At 43.1% G+C, this 22,268-nt stretch overlaps 1 protein-coding gene across 2 annotated transcripts in view; it reads left to right on the top strand.

The window, feature by feature from the left end:
- Window positions 1-22,268, top strand: part of SCAF4 (SR-related CTD associated factor 4) — a 74,250-nt gene that overhangs the window by 25,385 nt on the left and 26,597 nt on the right. Inside the window, exons 6-12 of one of the 2 annotated variants that reach the window (XM_005283907.5) lie at window positions 2,657-2,796; window positions 4,060-4,236; window positions 8,137-8,237; window positions 9,946-10,054; window positions 10,649-10,816; window positions 15,537-15,622; window positions 20,438-20,628. In XM_005283907.5, coding sequence (XP_005283964.1) covers window positions 2,657-2,796; window positions 4,060-4,236; window positions 8,137-8,237; window positions 9,946-10,054; window positions 10,649-10,816; window positions 15,537-15,622; window positions 20,438-20,628 — 972 coding nt within the window. The remainder of the gene's footprint in view (window positions 1-2,656; window positions 2,797-4,059; window positions 4,237-8,136; window positions 8,238-9,945; window positions 10,055-10,648; window positions 10,817-15,536; window positions 15,623-20,437; window positions 20,629-22,268) is intronic. The other variant, XM_024102770.3, reaches the window with a different exon arrangement.

Genomic DNA, 22,268 nt, shown 5'->3' with positions numbered 1-22,268 from the left:
TACCTACACAGCATATTTTTAGTGACTAGTATTTGTTGCAACACAAAAATCTTGAGGCAAGGTTATTTAGACTGCATAACGCATTGGTGCAAGCCATAAAATGCAAGAAAATAATTGTCACTCAACACCCCACCTATTCTCCACTCTCCGGTTCCCCTTCTCAATCTTTTGCCTTCTCTGAACTATCTCCTTCCACCATCTGCAGCACACATCTCCATCCTCATCCTGAATAATCAGTTTGTACTTCTGACACCCCCAATACAGGGTTGGTGTTGAATGGTGTGCAGTATTGTACATGGTTTAAATTGGTATAAGTGAGGCATGGTGTCAGCTCACAAGATTTCTGTGAAATGTTTTTCAGTAATGCTTAGGAAGACATCACCTATTGTCACTTTTCCTAAACATACAGAAAAACAGAGCTCAGAGACATCACTTGCTATGTCTAGTAACTTCCTGACAGCCTTGCAAAACTCACTCTGAGGTGTGACCATGATCTGTATTTTTTTCTTTTCCTGTACTGCCACTGGTAACTAGCAGACCAAACTCCTTTCCCTCAGATTTAGCTGTGCAATCGTACTGATTTCAGAGGGATTTCGTAAGTGTAATAGAGGGAGTAATTTGTCCCTGCAGTAAACAGTTCTGTTAGTGCATTACAGGAATAGAATCCAGCTCAGTCAGCACTGCAGAGCCTATCCAGCAAAGAGTAAAAAGTAGTAAACTTACTTTTGTCCCATAAGCAAGCAGTGTCACTGAATACACACACAGAGCAAGTCTTGAGATGTAATTTTTCTGAGCAGAATCACACTCTTGGAAACATTACAAAACATTTAATCTTGCATTTGCCTTCTGGGAAAACAAATTTTTCAGAACACTGTTTGCTTTCCCTTTCTGCAAGTCAACACTGCAGTTATTTAAACTGTCAACAGATCCACAGGTTCGTAGAAATAAGTCTGGCATTGTGATATGCAATGTTGTTGTAGCTGTGTTGGTCCCAGGATATTAGAGAGACAAAGTGGTAATATCTTTTATTGGACCAAGTTCCGTTGGTGAGATAGAGAAGCTTTCAAGCTTACACAGACCCCTTCTTCAGGTCTGGGAAACTTACCCAGGCCCTGTCTACACTACAAATTGAGTTGACCTAAGTTAGGTCAACATACTGTGGTGGTTCATGTCCACAGTATGCTACCTCTGTCAGAGATGCGCGTTCTCACCCGGAGTGCTGCCACTGATTTAACTTTTGGGGGGCACTGACAGCTGGAGCCCCCTTACCCGCCATGGGGCTAACAGCCCACAGGTGACGTCAGTAATGCGAGACCTGAAGAAGAGCTCTGTGTAAGCTTGGAAGCTTGTCTCACCAATAGAAGTTGCTCCAATAAAAGATTATTACCTCACCCACCTTTTCTCTCAGATATTTTGAAGCAGGTGTATTTGCATCATTTTCCCACTTACTAACAGTATAGTAATATCTTTACTGTATTTAATTTTGTATTGAACCATAATAAGGAATCTACTAGAGTTCTCACTTTTTTTCCTGATACTTAGTGTTTAACCGTATCCATTAAGTATAAAAGGGTTGAAGTTTATATTATTTCAATGGGAAAAAAAGTGCATTTCCCAATAAAATGTATTTATATATTTACAATGTGTAGGAATTGTGGATGAAATGTATCTGTTAATTTATTTTCTACTACTAAAACATTTGTGTAAGAATTAAGTGCAGAGGGCAGGCACTAAAAAACCAAAGTCCTAAATATAACTTTTGCTATTAGATTTTCCTTATATTCCTATGCATATATTAAAATATGTTGAACTGATCACATAGGTTTATTAAACCCATTGTAAATTTGTGTCCTTTCCTGGAAGTAGTAGTATGAGATGTTTTTGCATTAGAGAACTTAATCTTCTATATATGAAGTTTGGCTTGTACTACTGCTAGTTCCTTCTGAAGCAGTATAAGAAATATATACCAGGAAAGAGTTGCTCATAAGAAATAGATTAAATGAGATTTTTAAGAGAAACTAAGCACTTGAACAAATGGCTTATAGCCCTAACAGATCCTGTAATAGTTTCTGCATGGCTCAGTCTTAGATGGATGAATCATGAAAACTTTATTGTTTCTCCTTAAATAAACCATTGGATGGGAACCTAGAATAAATCATTGAATGAAAGAATTATTTAATAGTACAAACTTAAACTTTGCCATTGGAACTTATTTTACAAATGTGTTGATATGCAATGTTTGGTGCTATTTCAGTAGGTAAGTTTTCACCTTCCACTCCTCTAAAAAATATTGTAATACTATAAATGGAACATTGGGTCAAAGTTTCATGCATTGGACTCCCTCCTATGAGATCCAATATTTGTAGTTTTTTGTCATTGAATACAGAGCATGCAGGTGCTAGATAGTAAATGGGATATCTAAAAGAATGTTAGATCATGTTGTCAGGGCTAGTTCACAGTGGTATAAACTGGACTACAGATGCATTGATTTGGCTGAATTTAATGTACATCAGCAATTCTTTTGAGGGGGATAGCTAAGTTTACAAAGTAATGAATATTATCTCTTCATTGGAAGGTAGAATATTTTATATTACACACGTGGACTGTTAGTACCTTAAATTGTAGTGGACTGGTTTTCAATGTAATTCTCTTGCAGGTTCACCACCCTCTCCAGCAAAGGTTCTATCTGAACCCACCCAAGTCACTGCTAATTCAGTACCTACTGTATCACAATTGCCTAGTTCTGATGCCTTTGCAGCTGTAGCTCAGTTATTTCAGACAACACAAGGACAACAGGTAAGCTATCTGTATTTCCGTTACAATTGTAATTTTAATTCTCTCACAAATCACCTAACTTAGTTACAGCCGTTGCTTCTACAGCCTTGATACAAAATCTATAATAATACTGTACCCCTCCCTTCCCCCAAATAAAACCCTTAAAAATATGGAATTTAAGAGTTAAGGTAACTTATTTGAACAGTCGATGGTCTTTATGGGTAAAACCTCCAGTACTGTCAATATTTTTGTGGAAAATTCACTGACACATTCCAATAACCCTCACTGTTCAATTATCAAGATAGTTAAATTATCAATGTAATGAACAGTGTATTGCACTTATTATCCAGAAACCCTTTCTCTTCTATATTTTACTTAGCACCCTTCATCAAACATTTGCAGAGTGAGCAGGATCACTCAATCTTCCATTTGCTTCTGAAGTACTAGAAGGTGGCCTGTGAATCATATAAACTTTCTCTACCTAAATCGTTGGATTAGATTTTATATTCAAAACAAGCTCTCTGAATTCACTCCCAACATTCATCCTTTTTAACACTGATAGGTTTTTAGACTTAACCTGATTTTCCAAAGCATCAAGTTTTTCTTGATGACTCCATATTTCCCTTAAGGGTAGAGACACCTTAATCCATTGAATTTGTTTTTGACCTGAATTACTCAATTTGTAAATCCTCCTCTGAATTAGAGCAAACAAAACTTCCAACCTGGACTTATGGAAATATTCACTCTGTTCATAATGTTCTCTCATATTTGTCATGACTGTGTATGTATGCTTTCATCTGGTCAGCTACAACAGACAACCCCTGTGACTAATAAATTGCATGTAGGGCATTGTTCACCTTCTGCACTTACAGCCATTTTACTAACTTTACTGGGGCTAGAGTGCAAAAACTAAACAAATGAGCTCTGGTGTGGCTTGTAGGGAGAATCTGGTTTTAGGAGGAACATAATTGATTGTCTCAGGGGAGGATGAGCAGGGCCACACGTATCAAGAGTGTCTGTATGAATCTCCTTCTGCTTCCTAGTGACTTCCCGCCCAACAAATCTATTGCTGGTACCCATCTAACTATCAAGAGTAAACAAATGAGTGCTATACCTGCACACAAGTATGTTGACCTCCTCTTAAAACTAACCACCTGTCTAGTGTACATTTTTATATCTGTATCTGTCTTACAAATATTGTGTAACTTATTCTGTTAACAAGAGTTCAGAATTTTTTTTTTTAAATAGAAAAACTCATTTTGATTTAATGTCTATTCTGTTAAGCTTCAGCAGATTCTTCAGACTTTTCAGCAGCCTCCAAAACCCCAGTCTCCAGTCATAGATAATACTGTAATGGCTCAAGTTCAGGCTATTACTGCTCAATTGAAGACTACGACAACACAACCACCAGAACAAAAAGCTGCTTTCCCGCCACCTGAGCAAAAAACTTCTTTTGATAAGGTAAGTCCTTTGTTGTTCTTTGCATTCATAAGGATCATTTTAACGTAGTAACTAATAGGAAGATGGAAATACAGGAATTTAAGTTCACCTTTGAGTGTTGTCAGTGCAGATCCCCAGTTTTGGGATGTGCCTGTGCCCTGCCCCAAAGCCCAGGACTCTCTGAAAAGCTCTGGTTGTTGGGGGCCACATGGACTTCACCTTGAGCTCTGAAATATTCCAAGTGATGTTTTCTGCAAAGAGGCGTGCACCCACCCCCAAATGTCCAACTGCTAGAACAAAAAAATCAGAACTTCCTCTGGCCCCTTGACTTCCAAATCACTGGTTTTCTTGTTTTCCTGTATTAAGGATAGACTTTTTGCTTTCAAAAATTGAATAAAACTGGTTTTGAACAGTTAGATCTATTCTTTAAGTAAACTTTACTACTTCTTCAATGCTTGCTCATGTCTATTCCATTGTAGGTGTGTGTGCTCACCACATGTGCTAGTGCCGGAAGTTTTTCCCTCTATGGTATTCGTAGGGGACATGCTCTGGCGCCGTCTGGAGTGGCTCGTGTATGTCGCAATATAAGGGGCGCTGCTGGCTCCCCCCCACCCTCAGTTGCTTCTTATCACCAGTGATGGTGCTGGAACATCTCTTTAACTCAGCAAGCTTACTCCTCTCAACTGCTCGTTGTAAACTTTGATGTATATAGTTGTTGAAAAGTTGTTAGTTTTTAGTTCCCTGACTGTAGTTAGCTTGTAGTCCCTGACGGGACTCCAAAGCCTGTGACTGTTGCAGAAAACCTACGCCAGTCAATGACCACAACAGTAGCTGTTTGAAGTGCTTGGGGAAACCCACATTAGTGACAAGTGTTGCATTTGTAAAAGTTTTAAACCTTGGACCAAAAAAGGAGTGGGACATTCGCCTCTGAGCACTTCTCATGGAGTCAGCACTTACACCAGCACCAGAGCCATCCAGATCAGACTCCGCTCCTAGCACCGTGGTCTTGATGCAGAGTGTGCCACTGGCACCGACTACGGACCGGCCTCTATCTCCCTCCCCAGTACTAGCTAGAAAGCAAAGAAAGGCTGGGAGTGGAGGTTCTCTTGCGTCCGGTAAAGGGAAGGAAAGGGCCAGAGGGGAGCAAAGACCTGTGAGGGGCAGCTTTTCTCCTCCAGACGAAGGTCAGGCCCCTGCTCCCGCTGAGCGGGCTAGCCCCACTACAGGATCAGCCCGCCACCCCAGGAAGCGGCAGAGGCATTTGACACCTGGCGGTGCCATCCACACTGGAGGCCTTTCAGGCCACGAAGGACATTGTCCCTACTGGTGCCTGCCATGGAGGTGCTCCGCTTCAGGGGAAAATCTGCCTTGAGACCCTTCCAACGGTCCCCATCAGTGTGACACCGCTCCTCACCACAGGAAGTGTCCTGCCAGCGCTCGCCTGCGCAGAGCCACCACATCCCTGTCACGGGTCAGCCCACCCATCAGAATCTGGATGTCAGTCCCTGGACTCCAGGCAGCGCTCCTCGGTCTCGAGGAGGCAATCGCCAGTGGAACAACGCAGACCCACAGAGGTGCGGCACCCGTTCCCGCAGCCCTGGTGCCGGGAATGCCCGAGCCGCTCTCCCAGTGTATGGCACCACTGCAGTGGTTTGAGCCACCGGTCCAAGGAGCCATTACCGGTTGCTGGAATGACAGAGCCATCCGCCTAGCCTGTGGTGTCTTCCTGCTACAGTTGTCTGCTGGGGTAGTACAGGTGTTGACAGACAACGTGACCTCGAGGTTCTGTGTCAACAGGCAAGAGGGAATGCACTCGTCAACTCTCTGTCAAGAAGCATTCCGCCTGTGGGACTTTTGCATCCAGCACGCGACCCACCAGGAAGCTTCGCATCTTCCCAGCGTCCAAAACATGCTGGTGGATCGCCTAGGCAGGTCCTTTTTCTCTCACCACGTGTGGTCGCTCCACTTGGAGGTCGTTGGGATGCTCTTCCAGAAGTGGTGGGCTCCCTGAATGGATCTGTTTGCCACCAGACAGAACAGGAAGTGTCATCAGTTCTGCTTTCTCTAAGGCTTCGGCAGGGGCATCCTTTCCGAGGCCTTTCTCTTGTCATGGGCGGGGGATCTGATGTATGCATTCCCGCCAATTCCGCTGATCAGCAGGGTCCTATTGAAAATCAAAAGGGACAAGGCACGAGTCATTATGATCGCCCTGGTGTGGTCTCACCAGCTCTGGTTCGGCACACTCATGGATCTGGCTGTGGCTGCTCCATGGCCACTGCCCAGCTGCCCGGACCCACTCTCGCAGGACCCCGGTCAGCTTCTGCACCTGAACCTTCCCTCTCTTCACCTCATGGCTTGGCTGCTGCATGGCTGAACCCAGAGGAACAGGACTGCTCTAGTCAGGTACAGCAGCTTTTCTTGGAAAGCAGAAAGCCCTCCCCAGAGCGACTTACCTGGCAAAGTGTAAGCGGTTCTTCTGCTGGGTGTCGGAGCATAGCATCTTCCCAACCCGGTTGTCTCTGCAGTCCATCCTGGATTACCTGCCCTACCTAAAGCACCACGGCCTTGCGCTTTCTTCCATCAAGGTGTACTTAGCAGCCATATTGGCCCTTCACCCATGTGTTCAGAGCAAATCCGTGTTCTCGCATGAGATGTCTGGTTCCTAAAGGGCCTTGAAAGGCTCTTCCAACCAATCTAGGACCTGGTTCCCCAATGAAACCTCAACCTGATCCTCTCTAGGCTCAAAGGCCCACCCTTTGAGCCTATGGCTTCTTGTTCCATTTCCCATCTGTCGTGAAAAGTTGCTTTACTTGTAGTCATTACCGTGGCGAGGTGCATATCTGAGATTAAGGCCCTCTCTTCGGAGTCTCCGTATACGGTATTCTACAAGGACAAGGTCCAGCTGTGACCTCATCTGGCTTTCCTGCCTAAGGTGGTGTCCCCTTTTCATGTGAACCAGGATATCTTCCTCCTGGTTCTGTCTGAAGCCACACTCAACCAATCAGGAGAGGCGGCTACACGCTTTGGATGTCCGGCACACTCTAGCATTCTACCTGGAGTGCACCAAACCCTTCCATAGATCGACTCAGCTCTTAATCGCCACAGTGGACAGGATGAAGGGTCTCCCGGTGTCCTCGCAGAGGATCTCGAATTGGATCACCACCTGCATCCGGATCTGTTATGAGCTGGCTCAGGCCAAGCCACCACCTATAGTGAAGGCCACTCGACCAGGGCTCAAGTGTCCTTGGTGGCCTTCCTGGCACACGTCCTGGCACACGTCCCTATCCAGGACATCTGCAGGGCTGCGACGTGGTCTTTGGTACACACGTTCATGACGCACTACGCCATCACCCAGCAAGCAAGAGGTGACTGGATTTGGCAGAGCTGTGTTGCTCCTCTGGTGGTACTGCTTGGGAGTTGCCTACAATGGAATGGACATGAATAAGCACTCGAGGAAAAGACAGTTATCTTTTTTCTTAACTAGTGTTTTTTGAGATGTGTTGCTCATGTCCATTCCATGATCCACCCTCCTTCTCCACTATCGGAGTTTCTGGCAAGAAGGAACTGAGGGTGGGGGGAGCTGGCAGCGCCCCATATACCGCGACATGCGCGCGCCACTCCAGAGGCCACCAGAGCCGGTCCCTACAGATATCACTGAGGAAAAACTTCTGGCACCGGTGCATGTGGCGAGCACACACCTCTACAATGGAATGGACATGAGCAACATATTTCGAAGAGCACGAGTTACAAAAAAAAGGTAACTGTCTTTGCTCCTTGGGTAAAATATCTTTCGCCTTTAGTTTCCAGAGTTGCTAAAATTTTATAGCAAGACACTTATATCCTTAATGTAATAGAAATATTTTAGTTGCTCATTATAAAATATTGAGGAAAGTGGAGTTGGCTCAATGTAACTTCTTTCAGAAGCTGCTAGATCGATTTGACTATGATGATGAGCCAGAAGCAGTAGAAGACTCAAAGAAAGAGGATTCAGCTCCGTCTCCTTCCATTTCTCAACCACCATTGTAAGTTTTGTGATGCGTAGTAAAATCAAAATAATAAGATTCATATGAATACAAGAAAGCTTAAATTAAAATTTAGGTTATGACAATATAGAAATAAAAAGTCTGCAAGTTTAGATATTGATGATTGTTTGACTACGTTATTTTTATTTAAATGGTACTGTGTAAGAGTTTGGCATGTCACAGAATTGGGTGAAGAATCTGTTCTGTAGGTTATCTTAACAGCTCATCTAGTTATAGGTGCAAGATTTCAGATTCGTATTTTTTTTTTTTTTTTTTAAAGCTGGATATTTCAAGGCATTTTTTTATTAATAAAATTAACTTGACTGCTTTGCTGGCTGTGGAAGAAACACAGAATTGCTAAAAGAAAATTGAGTTTGCAACCTTAAGCACTCAGAGTTAAGTGCATCCTTAATTCATATGCAACTTCAGTTTGGCCCCTTTGTGCGTACACATTGTGGTAGTCTTTAATTACGTGATTACATACTTTTGCCTGTAATGGCCCTGCCTCATTCAGTGCACAGGCTTGAGTGCATGGTACTCAATGAATGGGTAGTTACTAAGCAGCTAAACAAAAATATTGAATATGTGGCCTCATGTCTTATTTGTCACAAACGACCCAAACTCCGCACTTAATGCAGAATTGTTAATTTCCTCATAAGCTCTTTTTATGGTGCTCGTCTCCATAGCATCTGAATGTTTCACAAATATTAATGAACTTCTCTTCACAACACCCATGTGAAGTAAATTGGTGGTAGTGCCCCCATTTTACAGGTGGGAACTAAGGCACATAAAGATTAAGACCAAAATTATCAAAAGTATCCACTAATATTGGGTGTACCTCTTGAGGCCATATTGGGCCTGATTTTTTTCAGTGCACTTAATGTATTTATAGCACGTTAAATGTTTAATACACAGCTCCCATTGATTCCAGTTGCAGTTGAGTATGTAGCATTTCTGGAAATCAGGCCCCAGCTGTCTCAGGTTGGGCAAACAGAAAATGAGAACTCACACTGAAAAGTTTGGTTTAAGTGACTTGCCCTATATCACAAAGGAAATCTGTGGCAGAGTCATGGCTAGAGTCCAGTTTTTCACACTTCCATTCATTACACACCTTCCAACGTCTGCAACAAAAGAGACAAGGGTTCTATAACACTCTTATTCACTATGAATATCTGGTTAATTTCCTGAGCACTGTCTGTTCTGTTTACTGAGTAAGGCATCAAAAGGCACTTCTCTGATCCCAGTGTGACACTTATCCCTCTTCTCTCCCCAACCTCCCTTGGCCAAACTTCAAGTCCTGCTCCAAAGTGTGAGGGTATTAGAGTTTCTCAACAAAACATTTGTAAGATTTTTTTTTTTTAACATGGGCAAAATGTTTCTCTAACCTCATTCTCAAACAGCTGAACCTTTTTTGCTGAAACATGGGTGTAGCCTGAGATAGATACCTGGCATGAAAAATCTCAGCTTCGATGATTAAATTTTGGCAAAGTTATCATTGAAAATGGGATCTTGTAATGCAAAGTTTTAGGTAGCCTTAACTAAAGAAATCACTTCCAGCTCTACCTGTAATTGGATGATTGGTTTCTATGGAGTTTTCAGCTAAATTTTTATCTAAATTTGAAGCAGCAATGAGATTTTTAAATGTAAAAACAGAATGTTTACATATTAACATTACCTTGCTGCTGCAGAGTAATTATCTGTTTTTTAGTGGCTTTCCAGGAGAAGGTATGCAGCAGCCGGTATATCCACAGCTCCCAAATATAGACCCATTTCAACCACGACTGATGGGAATGCAGCAAGATCCAATGCACCACCAGGTAGCTTTGAATTACTTTTGAGATTAACTTCCTTTGGAATTTGTTACTTTTATTAATACGTGTTTAGAATGTCTATTCTTCATATGGAATCATTTAATATTTTTGATGCATGGAACTGGAAGGAAATCTGTTAAAAATGAAGAAATAATGTTTGTATACACCATTAGCTTTGGTAAACAACTTATACACATCCATAATTTCATGTGTGATTTCATTGACTTTAGTTGCAGTACTTACATATAGAAAATTAAATGTGTTTGCAGCATCAGAGCCTTGTCAGTTCCCTAGAGTAGAAAATGTTTAGAACTAAGTTGCATTGTGAGTGCATGTTAATGTATTTTACATATTCTAATGACATATTGCATGCTAAATTTTTCAGCTGAGTTTTGAAAGGGGCCACACAACTAGGGAGATATATAAATGCATGTATGAACACACAGAGTTAATGTATATATGTGCTTTTTTCATATAAAACTTGCAATGCTGCTCTGAGCAAAATATGTGCAGCTTTCCATTAATCAAGCCAAGCTTATTATTGTTGAAGTAGCAATTTTTTCACTGAGACTGAAAATGAATGTTTCCCCTCCCCTAAAGATCCCGCTCCCTCCTAATGGACAAATGCCAGGTTTTGGACTTCTACCTACCCCACAGTTTCCTCCCATGACTCAGCCTGTGATACCACCAACACCAGCAGTGCAGCAAACTTTCCAGTCTCCTTTCCCAGTACAGAGTGAACCACACATACAGAAAACACATCAGCAGGTGAGGACTCTTGCCATCCAATACAATTTTAGGCTCCTAGTGGTTTAAAAGCACTAACAGGCAATCTGTCAGACCACTGAAGGCGACTATGCCCACAGACATTCATGGAGGCAGCTCACTCGATAGAAGTTTAGGTGCGAAAGTGCTTCAGTAGACACTGCACCACAAGTGTTCTGCCTCTGTGTAGCAGAAGCAATGCTTACTTTTTTCCTGATTCTCTTTGGGAAAAGCCTTGGATTTGGATCTTGCAGCCAGTCTATTTATCTCTTTTCATCTCTCCCTCCACCCCCATCAAGCTGCAGGAATATTCTCTCTCCTCAAAGTCCTTGCGGCAATATCAGTCTAACTCTAATGAGCTCATTTTAAAGATTAACAATATATTTGAAAAAGAGGCAGACTCAAAAATTCCAAGAAATTCCCCTTAAAATGAAAAATAGTAGTTAAGGGATAGTTTCCCTTATCTCAGAAGTTTTGGAGGATATTGTGGATTTAAAGTGACTGGTTCCTTCTACGAAGTGATCAGTGAGCAAATTCTGATTTATGAGCGAGTATATACGGTAATTTAAGCCAAATATTTTTGGTAAAAAAAAGTGACGCATCAAAGAGCGGGGGTCTACACCAAAATTTGATGATTTTAAACTCTATGGAATCATTGAATTGAATATCTAATACTTTGTCGTTTTGTTTACCTGGAGTGTCTGCAGGCATGGAGCCCCGGGGCTCCATGCTAGCAGACGCTCCAAGTAAACAAAATGTCCCGACCCGCCAGCGGCTTACCCTGACAGGCTGGGAGCCAAAGTTTGCCAACCCCTGAAATATAGGGTTGGCTTATGAAAGGGTCATACAGTTTTTGCTATTTTTACCTAACCATCTTGGGGGGGTCGGCTTATAAACAAACGGGCTAATGAACGAGTATGTACGGTATATAAAGTTCCTAAACACAAGAAGTCAAAATTTGCCATCTCTAAAATGGATTCTAAGACTTTATCCGTGAAAGACTTTTGAGGGAGCAATTTCCCTGAAGAAGGTAGGGATAAGACTTGAACATTCTCTGAAAGAAGATTGAGTGCATTCTCAGCAGCCTTGTGTACTTATAGCCTGTGTAGTCACATCCAGAGCTTCCCTTTCTTTAATAAAAGACAGTAAATCATCCAAATGGAGATCCAAAAAACAATGTGATTACAAAAAAGAGGCTCCGGAATCCATACCAAGTTTTCTCAATTTATGATGCAGTCTGTGATATTACAAGATTTTCTTCATGCTCTTTATTCTGTTCCACCACAATAGCCAGGATATACATTCAGTTGCAGTCCTGGGACATATGCTATCTTAAGAATCTATCTGATTCAGGCTCCCTTTATAATCACAAAAAGTAGATTGTTGAGGCCTTGAATGTGAACAAGCTTTCTGTGCACAAAGACAAAATGATTGCTTTCTTCAGGCTAAGAACTTTAGGGGTACTGGCAAATGCTAGAAACAATCCTTTCTTTCTGCTAGAGAGAGAAAGAGAGCGTACTTCTTAGGAGCCACTGAGCAGTCAGAGTGTTGATTCTGACTTTGCCTCCCTATCAGGGCTAGCTTGAGAAGGTTTCTTCTGTCAGTTTGGGCTAAATCCACTTGGGATACCAGTGTGTTTGGGACATTGTGCAATGTGACTACCACATTTTTATCCCCGCTAACCAAATTTCATGTCCCTAATTTGCTTCCCTTCAGTCCAAGCAAATGGGAAGCTCTTTAGGACTTGGTTCATCACCAACTGTCCCTGTATGCGATTTCACCTGCCCCAACCTCTGAAGAGGCAGTTTGATATTTAAGATTTGCTTTGGTTCCCAAAAATAATGATGTGGGTCCATCCCAATCCTGGTCCTGTTTCCTGTAAATTGTAAATTTTGGCAGTAAGATGCCTGCTTGTGGATGGTGACCCTTTTTCTTCGTTCAGGACATCCAGCAAAGGAGTTGTTTATGTTGTGTAGATATAAAAATAATCCTGTATTTGCTTGTTTTCATTAATCTGTCATGTTTCTAGTACCTGTGATTATTGAGATCATCACCATTTTCAATATTTCTTCCCTCTCCCCCACCCTTGGCTTTTTTTGTCAGCTCCATGTTTGTTCCCAAGATTTTAGTGGCCGTATTTACCTTCCTCAAAGAAAAGGGTATATACATTTCAGTCCTTTGGATGACAACCACTTCAGGTTTTGTAGCAGACAGAAGGTGATTCAGAACTCCTGGAGAATGGTCCATTTCTTCAACACAGTTTTGTGATCATCTGGGACAAATGCTCCTTATCATTTTTGTGGGACTTAACACACCCGAGGTTCAGGTTCTGCACACACTTTGAAAGGGTCATTCTTCCTGCAGACTTAAATGTAAACTCTTTGGAGCAGGGTCTGTCTTTTTGTTCATTGTTTTTACAATGCCAGGACTGGGGCTTCTAGGTGCTACAATCATGTAAAACAATAAAAATACAATGACAAATTGAACAGTTGGTTCAGAGACTACACAGACACCCTGCTGCAACTATTTGGCAAGCCATTCATCTGGAATTGATGATTTATTGCTCACCTACAGCTGAGTGGACCGTCCTTTACAGTAGGTTTTTCCAGGCATTTCTTCTGTCGATAAGATCAGTGCCCGGTCTCTCTTCAGAGATCACCTTCCTCACTGAAGTTTTTCAGTCCCTGAGAAGATGGAACAAATCTAGCAACATGAGTGAGGAAAACTTCTGTCTAAAATTCTTACCGTGTGGTTTACGAGGGTTGCCTGCCTGATCAAGTGCAAATGGGAAGAAAAATAGTTCCCATGAGAATTCAAGAGGAGCATCCATTATCTGGGATTGTAGGCAGTTGGCTCCTCACAACTGCTTTCTCTGTGATTTAGGGTGAGATCTACCCCGTCTTGTTGTGGAACACATTTTGACTTAACTAGTTTCAGCTTCATATGTTCTGACAAAACTAAGGTTTCAGGCTGAGTGTTCAGGGGAGAGAAAACTGAGCTGCAGAATGATTCAGTCTTCCAAGAGTTGGGGACTCTGCTGATCAATTTATTTGCTTCAGGCATCAATAAGTTGGACCTTTGCTGCTCCTGTAGCTCTGAGAAAGGCAGGTGACCTTATTCAATTGGCCAGACTAGATGAACATAATTATATATTTTTTTTACCCTTGAAAAATGAGAGACTGGGCCTGTGGTTGCTTGATAACATTTAATCTCCCAATTCATGGAAATGACACCTTGCGCTCCCTGTAGGGATCTCTGACCAGAGACCTGATAGTAGAAAAAGTCTGAGAAAAGGAACATGGAGAGGATGGTGGAAGATTGGGAGGCATGGGAAAGAGCAGGATGGAGTCATGCTCCCTGCTTTTGAATGGAGAGGGAGGAGAAAGTGTTAAGCATTTAAACCTCAAGTTCTTAAAATATGGATGACACTCCCCCCTACTCTCCTATCATTCCATTATATCATATACAATCTCCATAATCCACCCTGTATAACTTTCTCCTGTAGACTTTGCTTAAAGTCTGCAGGAAGGGGGAGTCCCACATTGGGTCTCATAAGACATTTCAGAGCAGAGTTTCCTTGTTGCAGACTGGGGGGTAGGGGCTCCCTCCAGACCCCACTTCCAGTTGTTTGTCCTTCCCCCAGTTAGTAACACATGAGGAGTTCTCTGAGTAAAACAGACAAAAGAAAGGTCCTCTCCCCTCTCTTTCCCTTATGAGAGAGGAGAATCTGTGTGAAAACAAAGGCAAAAGTAGCCTGGATATCAGGCAGTCTTTCTGGATTCAGCTTCAGATTTTGGGCTTAGTCTGTCAGCAGGTTTGTTGTCTTTCAGTGGGGGCTACCTCCAGCTCCTCGTTTTGGGGGCGTGTGCTACTTTGTAAGGGGGCAGTTTCACTGTCTCCCTCTCAGCTGGCCTGTCTCTGCTATCAGCAGTCTCTGAGGTGGAACAGTCCTCCTCCTGTTCACTGCCTCTTCCTGTGGCAGGTTTTCTCTTTTTTTAAGATCACCCTTCCAGGCAGGACAAGCCTTGTAGGTGTGCCTCATTTGTGCTGAACAGGCCTGGAAGAGCTCGTTAGTCTCCTCCCACAAGAGTGAGGGCAGGTCCCTTCGTGCACACCTTGTTTTGCCAGTGATTTAATCTTTTGGTGCTCAATTAAAAGAAAATGTTCAAACAAAAAGTTGTAAGTGGAGAATTTGAATTGGCAGTTAGAGCAAATATCTTTTACTATTAGGGCATACTGTTGTGGAACACATTGTTGAGACACAGACTAGGTGACTTTGGACATTACTTGTAACAACAGTAGGTTTTAAAAAAATCATCAAAGGTTTTTTTTAGTTTGACTGTCATTAGTTATTCATACCCCATTCTTACTATAGAAACATTTATTATACCTAATAACATAACATGCTGAAATTAACTACATGTGGAGAAAAATCAACAATTTAAAAATTGAAGACAAGTTTTGTATGAGTTATTTTTAAAATGTTGACATAGTAATAGTATTTATTACAAATGTATTGTGCTTATTATTATTTTTTGCACTGGTGAATAAAACAGTAAAATCTGTGTTTTGGACAAAATCATATCATGGTTTTGATTCTAGATATCTAACTATGAATTTAATTTCATGTAACTTGTTGGTAGACTAATTGAGTCTAGTCACAAACTGGAATAAAATTAATATTTGCAGTAATTACAGTAGTTTAACTTGTGGGGTATTTTAGGATATGGAGGTGGAACAGCCCTGTGTTCAGGAAGTTAAACGACATGTTTCTGATAACAGAAAATCAAGATCTAGATCGGCATCAAGGTAAGTTAATGTAATTTTTTCTAGCACTGGTAATATATGTATATTTTTTACATATATATATATTTAACTTTAGCATATCTCATCAAAAGGATTCAAAGTGCTTTACTAAGTGTCTGTGTGTTGAGGAAGGATAGCCCTATGGTTAGTGTGGTAGCCAGGGACTTGGTGATCCTGGATTCATTCCCTGGTCTTCCTGCATGACCTTGAGCAAGCCACTAAGGGCTTGTCTAAACTGGGAAATTTACGGGTATAATTTTACCACTATAGAGAGAGCAGGATAAATCCCTATGTGGACACACTTATTCAGGAATAAGAGTATGCACAAAGGATATGTGGTATAACTATGTTAGTACGTTTCCTGGTGTAGACAAGTCCTTAGTATCTTTATGCCTCACGTTTCCATGGGTAAAATGACCTCCTTACTTTACAGCGTGTGTTGTGTTGATAAATACATTTAAAGATTGTGAAGTGCTTGGATACTACAATAATGGGGGGCCAAATAAGTAGTTGCAGTAGATACATAGGAATCACTCTTATATCTCTGAAATGCAGTAACTACTTGAGTGGACTGAGACAGTCCTTCAGAGCCATCAACATCACATTTCTCCTCTTCTGGTAGAAACTTCTCCCTTTGCAGTTACTGGAGAAATCTTAAATAGACAGAATGTCATTACTTAATTTGTACCAGGATTCTAGAGTTCATAACACTATATTTGCAAAAAGATCCATAGGCTCTTGAATGATTTTGTGGGTTGTAGGTTTTGCCTATCAGAAAGACAGACAGCATATCCTAACAGAATCCTGGTATACTGGTTCCACGGTGGCTAAAAGCCACCTGTATTTATGTGGCAAATCTGCCTACTAAATTACCAGGGCCACTCCTTTGCAGCACTTTACCTTTTTTTTTGGAGGATTACCTTGAAATACCTGTCAGGCCTTGGTTTGCTTAGCTTTAAATAATAGTGTAAAGTAGTATTGTTCTTCCTCAAGTGCTTGTTCATGTCGATTCCAAGTAGGTGTGTGCATGCCGTGTGTACAGTCATTGGAAGATTTTTCCCTTAATGGTACCTGTTGGGTCGGTGCCCCTTGGAGTTGCACCTTCATGGCGCTGCATATAGGGCCCTGCTGACTGCCACTTCAATTCCTTCTTACCACCCATGATTTTCTTGCATTCCCCTATTATTGCATTTATAAATAGAGTAGAATTAGTGTTTTAGTAGTGGTTAGCTTAGTTAGTTTCCCCCCACACCCCCCGTTTGTTTCCCCATTCCCAGGGATCGAAGCATGCCTCAATCCCAAGAATTCAAGCCATGCGGGACCTGCCATAAACCTACGCCAAAGGGCGATCCCCACAAGTCCTGTTTGAGGTGCCTGGGGAATCCCATCAGACAAATTGGTGTGGGATTTGCAAGGGATTTCGTCCTAGCACTAAAAAAGAGAGGGACTTCATACTTAAACATCTCCTCATGGAGGGAGCCGTTCGTCCCCAACTGGCTCTGGCAGTGGCAAGGACCCTGTTGAAGGCTGCCCTGGATGCGGCAGACTTGGCCACGCAAACAATGTTCTCCACTATCTCCATGAAGAGGAATTCATGGCTGCAGGTGTCAGGCCTCCCTCCAGAGGCCCAACAAACAATACAGGACCTGCCCTTTGAAGACTTGGGGTTGTTTTCAGAGCAGATGGACTCCAAACTCCATAACCTGAAGGATTCATGGGCAACATTGAAATCCTTGGGGCTGTGTGCACCAGCCACACACAGAAAGTGCTCTAAGCCCCAGCCTCCCGCGTGTTGTTATCCTACGCAGCCTAGGCAGGACTACTCCAGGAAGCAGGGCAGGAACAATAGACGTAGGCCTCCCCAGTTCCCACCCAACCAAGGCCAGGGTTTGGCGAGGCAGCCCTCCGGTTCCAAGCATGCCTTTTGAGGGTGCACCCGGGCGATGCACCAGACCACATCCTGGATCCCTCTCCCTGTTTCTTGAACCATCTATCCCACTTCTATTGTGTGTGGACCCAGGTAACTTCAGACTGCTGGATGCAGTGCACAGTAGAATTGGGATATTCTCTCCAATTCTGTTTCTCCCCTCCCTTCCATCCCCCTTCCCCGTCCCTCTTCAGGACCGCTCTCACGAGCAACTTCTTATACAGGAGGTGCAAATGCTCCTAAGTTGAGGAGCTGTAGAGGAGGTTCCTCAGGAGCTATGGGGAAAGGAATTCTACTCCCGATGGAAAGCCAAAGGGGATCTCAGACCCATTCTTGACCGGCAAAACCTCAACAGGTTTCTGAAGTTTCTCATGGTATCTTTGCCATCATCATTCCCTCCCTGGATCCTGGGGAATTTGTATGCTGCCCTCAACTTGAAGGACGCATACTTTCATATATTGACAGTCCTGTTCCACGGGAGGTTCCTCAGGTTCGTAGTGAACTGCACTCATCTTACAGTCCTCCCCTTCGGCCTGTCAGCAGCCCCTCGGGTGTTTACCAAGTGCATGGCAGTTGTCACAGCTTTCCTGAGGAGACGGCAGGTGTTCCGGTACCTTGACAACTGGCTTGTCAGGGGCCACTCCAGGGTGGAGGTAGAGGCGTATGTAAACCTGACATGGTCAACCTTTGATAGACAGGGTCTATTGCTGAACGTGCTGAAGTCAACCCTATCCCCTACCCAGAGGAGAGAGTTTATAGGAGCAATCCTGGACTCCACTCACGCAAGCGTATTCCTACTGGAGCCTCGTTTCCAAGCCATTTGCTCCATCATAGAGGACTTCAGGCGTTTTCACACCGCGATGATGCAGAGCTGCTTGAAGCTGCTAGGTCACATGGCCGCCTGCACATATGTAGTTCAGCATGCAAGACTGCGCCTCAGGCCTCTCTAGGCGTGGCTGGCGTTAGTGTACCAGCCAAACGGAGACAATCTGGACAAGATAGTTTCGCTCCCACCTCTGGTTATAGAGTCCCTCCTATGCTGGCTCAATCCTCAAGTGGCATACACAGGGGTGCCCTTCACGGACACATCAGCGTTTGGGTGGGGAGAACATCTAGGGGCCCTCAGGACTCAAGGCTTCTGGTCCTAAGCAGAGCTCTTACTTCACATCAATGTCAGGGAGCAGAGAGTGGTTTGCCTAGTCTGCCAAACTTTCCAATCCCATCTGGAAGGTAGATGCATATCAGTCATGATGGACAATACAACAGTGATGTTTTATATAAACAGACAAGGTGGAGCACGCTCCTCTCCCCATACCAGGAAGCCCGCAAACTGTGGGACTTCCGCATAGCCCACTCAATACACCTAGAGGCCTCTTACTTCCAGGATCCTAGAATGAGCTGGAGGACCATCTCAGCAGGTCCTTCCACAACCATGAGTGGTCCATTCACCCGGACACCATGAACAGCATCTTCCAACAGTGAGGGTTCCCCAGGTAGATCTGTTCATGACAAGACTCAACAGAAAGTGTCAGCAGTTTTGCTTCTTCCTGAACCACAGCCCTGACTCTATCACGGACACATTTCTCCTTCCCTGGAAGAACCATGTGGTCTATGCATTCCCACCCTTCTCGCTCATTCACAAGGTCCTGCTCAAGGTCAGAAGGGAAAGAGTGTCTATCATACTGATAGTTCCAGCCTAGCCCTGTCAACACAGGTATACCACGCTCCTGGAACTGTTGGTAGCCACTCTGATCGCCTTGCCTTTGGTGCCAAACCTAATCACCCAGGACCACAGATGCATCCAGCATCCCAACCTCATCTCTCTCCACCTCACGGCATGGAAGCTTCATAGCTAAACCCCATGGAGTTGACATGCTCAGAGCCTGTAAGAGAGGTCCTCCTCGGCAGCAGGAAACCATCCACTAGAGCTACATACGTGGTCAAGTGGAAGAGATTTTTGATTTGGGCGATGCAGAAGGGTACATCTGATGAAAGCATCAATACCCCTCATCTTGCATTTGAAGCAGCTAGGTCTAGTGGTTTCATCCTTAAAGGTTCAACTGACGGCGAGCTCTGCGCTCCACCCGGGGGTTGACGGTTGATTGGTGTTCACTAGCCTGATGGTGGGCTGCCTTTTCAGGGACTAGACAGATTATACTCTCAAGTTCACCATCCAATACCAGCATGGTACTCTCCAGGTTAATGTGGTCCCCCTTTGAGGCCATAGCAACATGCTTGCTCTTCTACCTTTCATGGAAAGTGGCATTCCTAGTCACGATAACTTCAGCCAGGAGGGTATCTGAGCTCAGGGCCTTGACATCCAGGGGGCTCCTGGACTGACCTGATAGATACCAGTAGGGGAAAAACCTTCTGACGACTGTGCACGCAGCGCACACACACCTACTTAGAATGGACATGAGCAACACATCTCAAAGAACAACGGTTACGAAAGGTAGGTAACCGTCTTTTTCACTGACATTTCTATTAATTTTTTAGTTGTCATCTTGTAAGAAAAGTTTTCCTCACTTATAGCTGCAAGTACATTATGTGATATAATAGATATTGGAGTTAGTGCCATAATACAAGAGTAAAATAAAAGTGATAGAGCACTTTTCTTTCAACTTTCAGAAGTTGAAAGAATAATAAATTACAATAAATTTGTAGTATAGATAAAGTATGTTGCTTAAGTTTTTACAGTTGGTATAAATACTTATTTGGGATACACTATGTACTGTTAAGTATAAATGTCTAGTGTGTACACACACTAATGCTTGATTTCAAAGTTTTTAAAAATGCAATTGTTGAACTTTCACTCCCGATGAGTCAAATTAGATATTTATACTGTGTGTTTAGACAAAGCATTGTATGTTAATATTTTTATTTAAAATTAGATCTCCAAAAAGGAGACGATCGAGGTCTGGATCTCGATCTCGAAGGTCACGTCATCGTCGCTCTCGTTCCCGATCCCGGGATAGGCGCCGACACTCTCCTAGATCTCGGTCGCAGGAAAGGCGTGAACGAGAAAAAGAGAGAGAACGCAGATCAAAAGGCCTTCCTCAAATCAAATCAGAAACCGTTAGTGGTGAGTGCTCTCCTTTGCTGATTTTACTTTCAAAGGAAAGGAAGCTTTAGTGCAAAATGGTTCTTATTATAGCATCATTTCTCAGGTGCTCAAGATTTTCTCTGTAAACAGGTGAATTTTGTGAAAAGGTGAGGAAATTTTCTTTTTGCAGTTTGAGTTCTGTGAGGCTGAAGAAATTGCTACAATTCCAGACAAATTTTACACCTAAAACAGTTGAAATTTCAAACATAGAATTTGGCTTCTAAAACCCTTAACTAGGCACAATGCCTTTGATAGGTTTGAGAGATTTGTGGACGAATTATAAATGAGTGAAAAATCACTTTTGAGCATTCTCAGAAGACCCAAGTATTTTGCAATCTAATGATGCCTGCCACACTTGACCTCATTGCGTGTTGTGTGGTCAATATGACAGACGGGGGGGGAGGAGGTAGGAGGGACTGCTGCTTTAACTGTTGCTGCCTTAGTCTGAATGAAATAACTCTTACAGAAACATGCCAAAATCAAGATTGGATGTTTTTCTAAGAGATGCTCTAGGAATTATTTTAGGAAAGTTCTATGGCCTGTGTTACACAGGAGGTCAGACTAGATCATGATGGTTCTCGTCTGGCCTTGAAATCTTTGACTGATGTGAAGCCTCAGACAATGCACTTTCAGCAAGTGCTGGTGCCAGATTGCTCTCAATGCTGGAAAGTCATCCATGCTGCTTGAGATTCTAATGTGTCAGCACCACGAGGGCTGACTTCTTAGTGCTGATGGTGGTCCTAGATTTGACTTGGTTGCTATTCCCTTTTGACAATGGTGCTGTGCCACTGTCTCATCTGTTGGTGCAGTTAGACCTGGGCTGTCAGATGACCTGGGGTTCCCTCTGAACTCTACCATCAAATATAAGAGGAACTTTGAGGTGAGGGAAAAAAAACAAAAACAAAGACCTGGATCTGAGGGGGGGAAATGTCCTCAAACTGCAGATGCATCTCCTGATGTTGCCAATTCCTCAGATGAAGACTGGGTCTCCTAAAGATCATGGGAACTCTCTTGTGCCAGGGTTGTTGCCTCTTCCTCTACAAGGGCCATCTAAAAGGCCAGACAAAGGGATGAGTCTCCTCCATGTCGGTCTCAGTGCTAAGGATTGCCTGGGTTAAGCTTGGTGTCATCTGGGTTGGGCTTTGCGGTGTGCATGGATGCATCCTGGGAAGAAACAATCCCAAACCATAGTGGGATTCGTCTCTCTTCCTACTCCAAAGCTGTTTGAGTGAATTCATGCCATCTCCCTTTTGTGGGTCCTATTATACTTCGATAGTGTAACCTTATTTGAATACCTCTATACCTTGGGATTCCTCAGGCTGTGTAAAGAGGGAAGCTAAGTCTGCACCCAGTCTTGTTCTTTGGCTTCTCCCAAGAAATCTGCAATTCTCACACTGTGTGCCTTGATGAGTTGAACAGCCTGGTTCCTCTTCTCTACTGTTCAGCACTGTAGATCTGTCTGAATCGGAAGGACTTTGGCGTGGAGGATGTGGGAGCTGATACTGAACCTTGTGTTGTCTACATTTCTAGATTAAAGAAATATGGAGGCTTTTTCTACATTTTCCTTGGGGATATGAAGTAGTTCCTGGAGTCAGTAGACAAAATAAGAGACCTTGAAT

The sequence above is a fragment of the Chrysemys picta genome, chromosome 1 (genome assembly GCF_011386835.1).
Source record: "Chrysemys picta bellii isolate R12L10 chromosome 1, ASM1138683v2, whole genome shotgun sequence".
Lineage (NCBI taxonomy): Eukaryota > Metazoa > Chordata > Testudines > Emydidae > Chrysemys > Chrysemys picta.
Note: the sequence above shows the minus strand (reverse complement) of the source record. Positions and strands in the feature narration are given on the sequence as shown.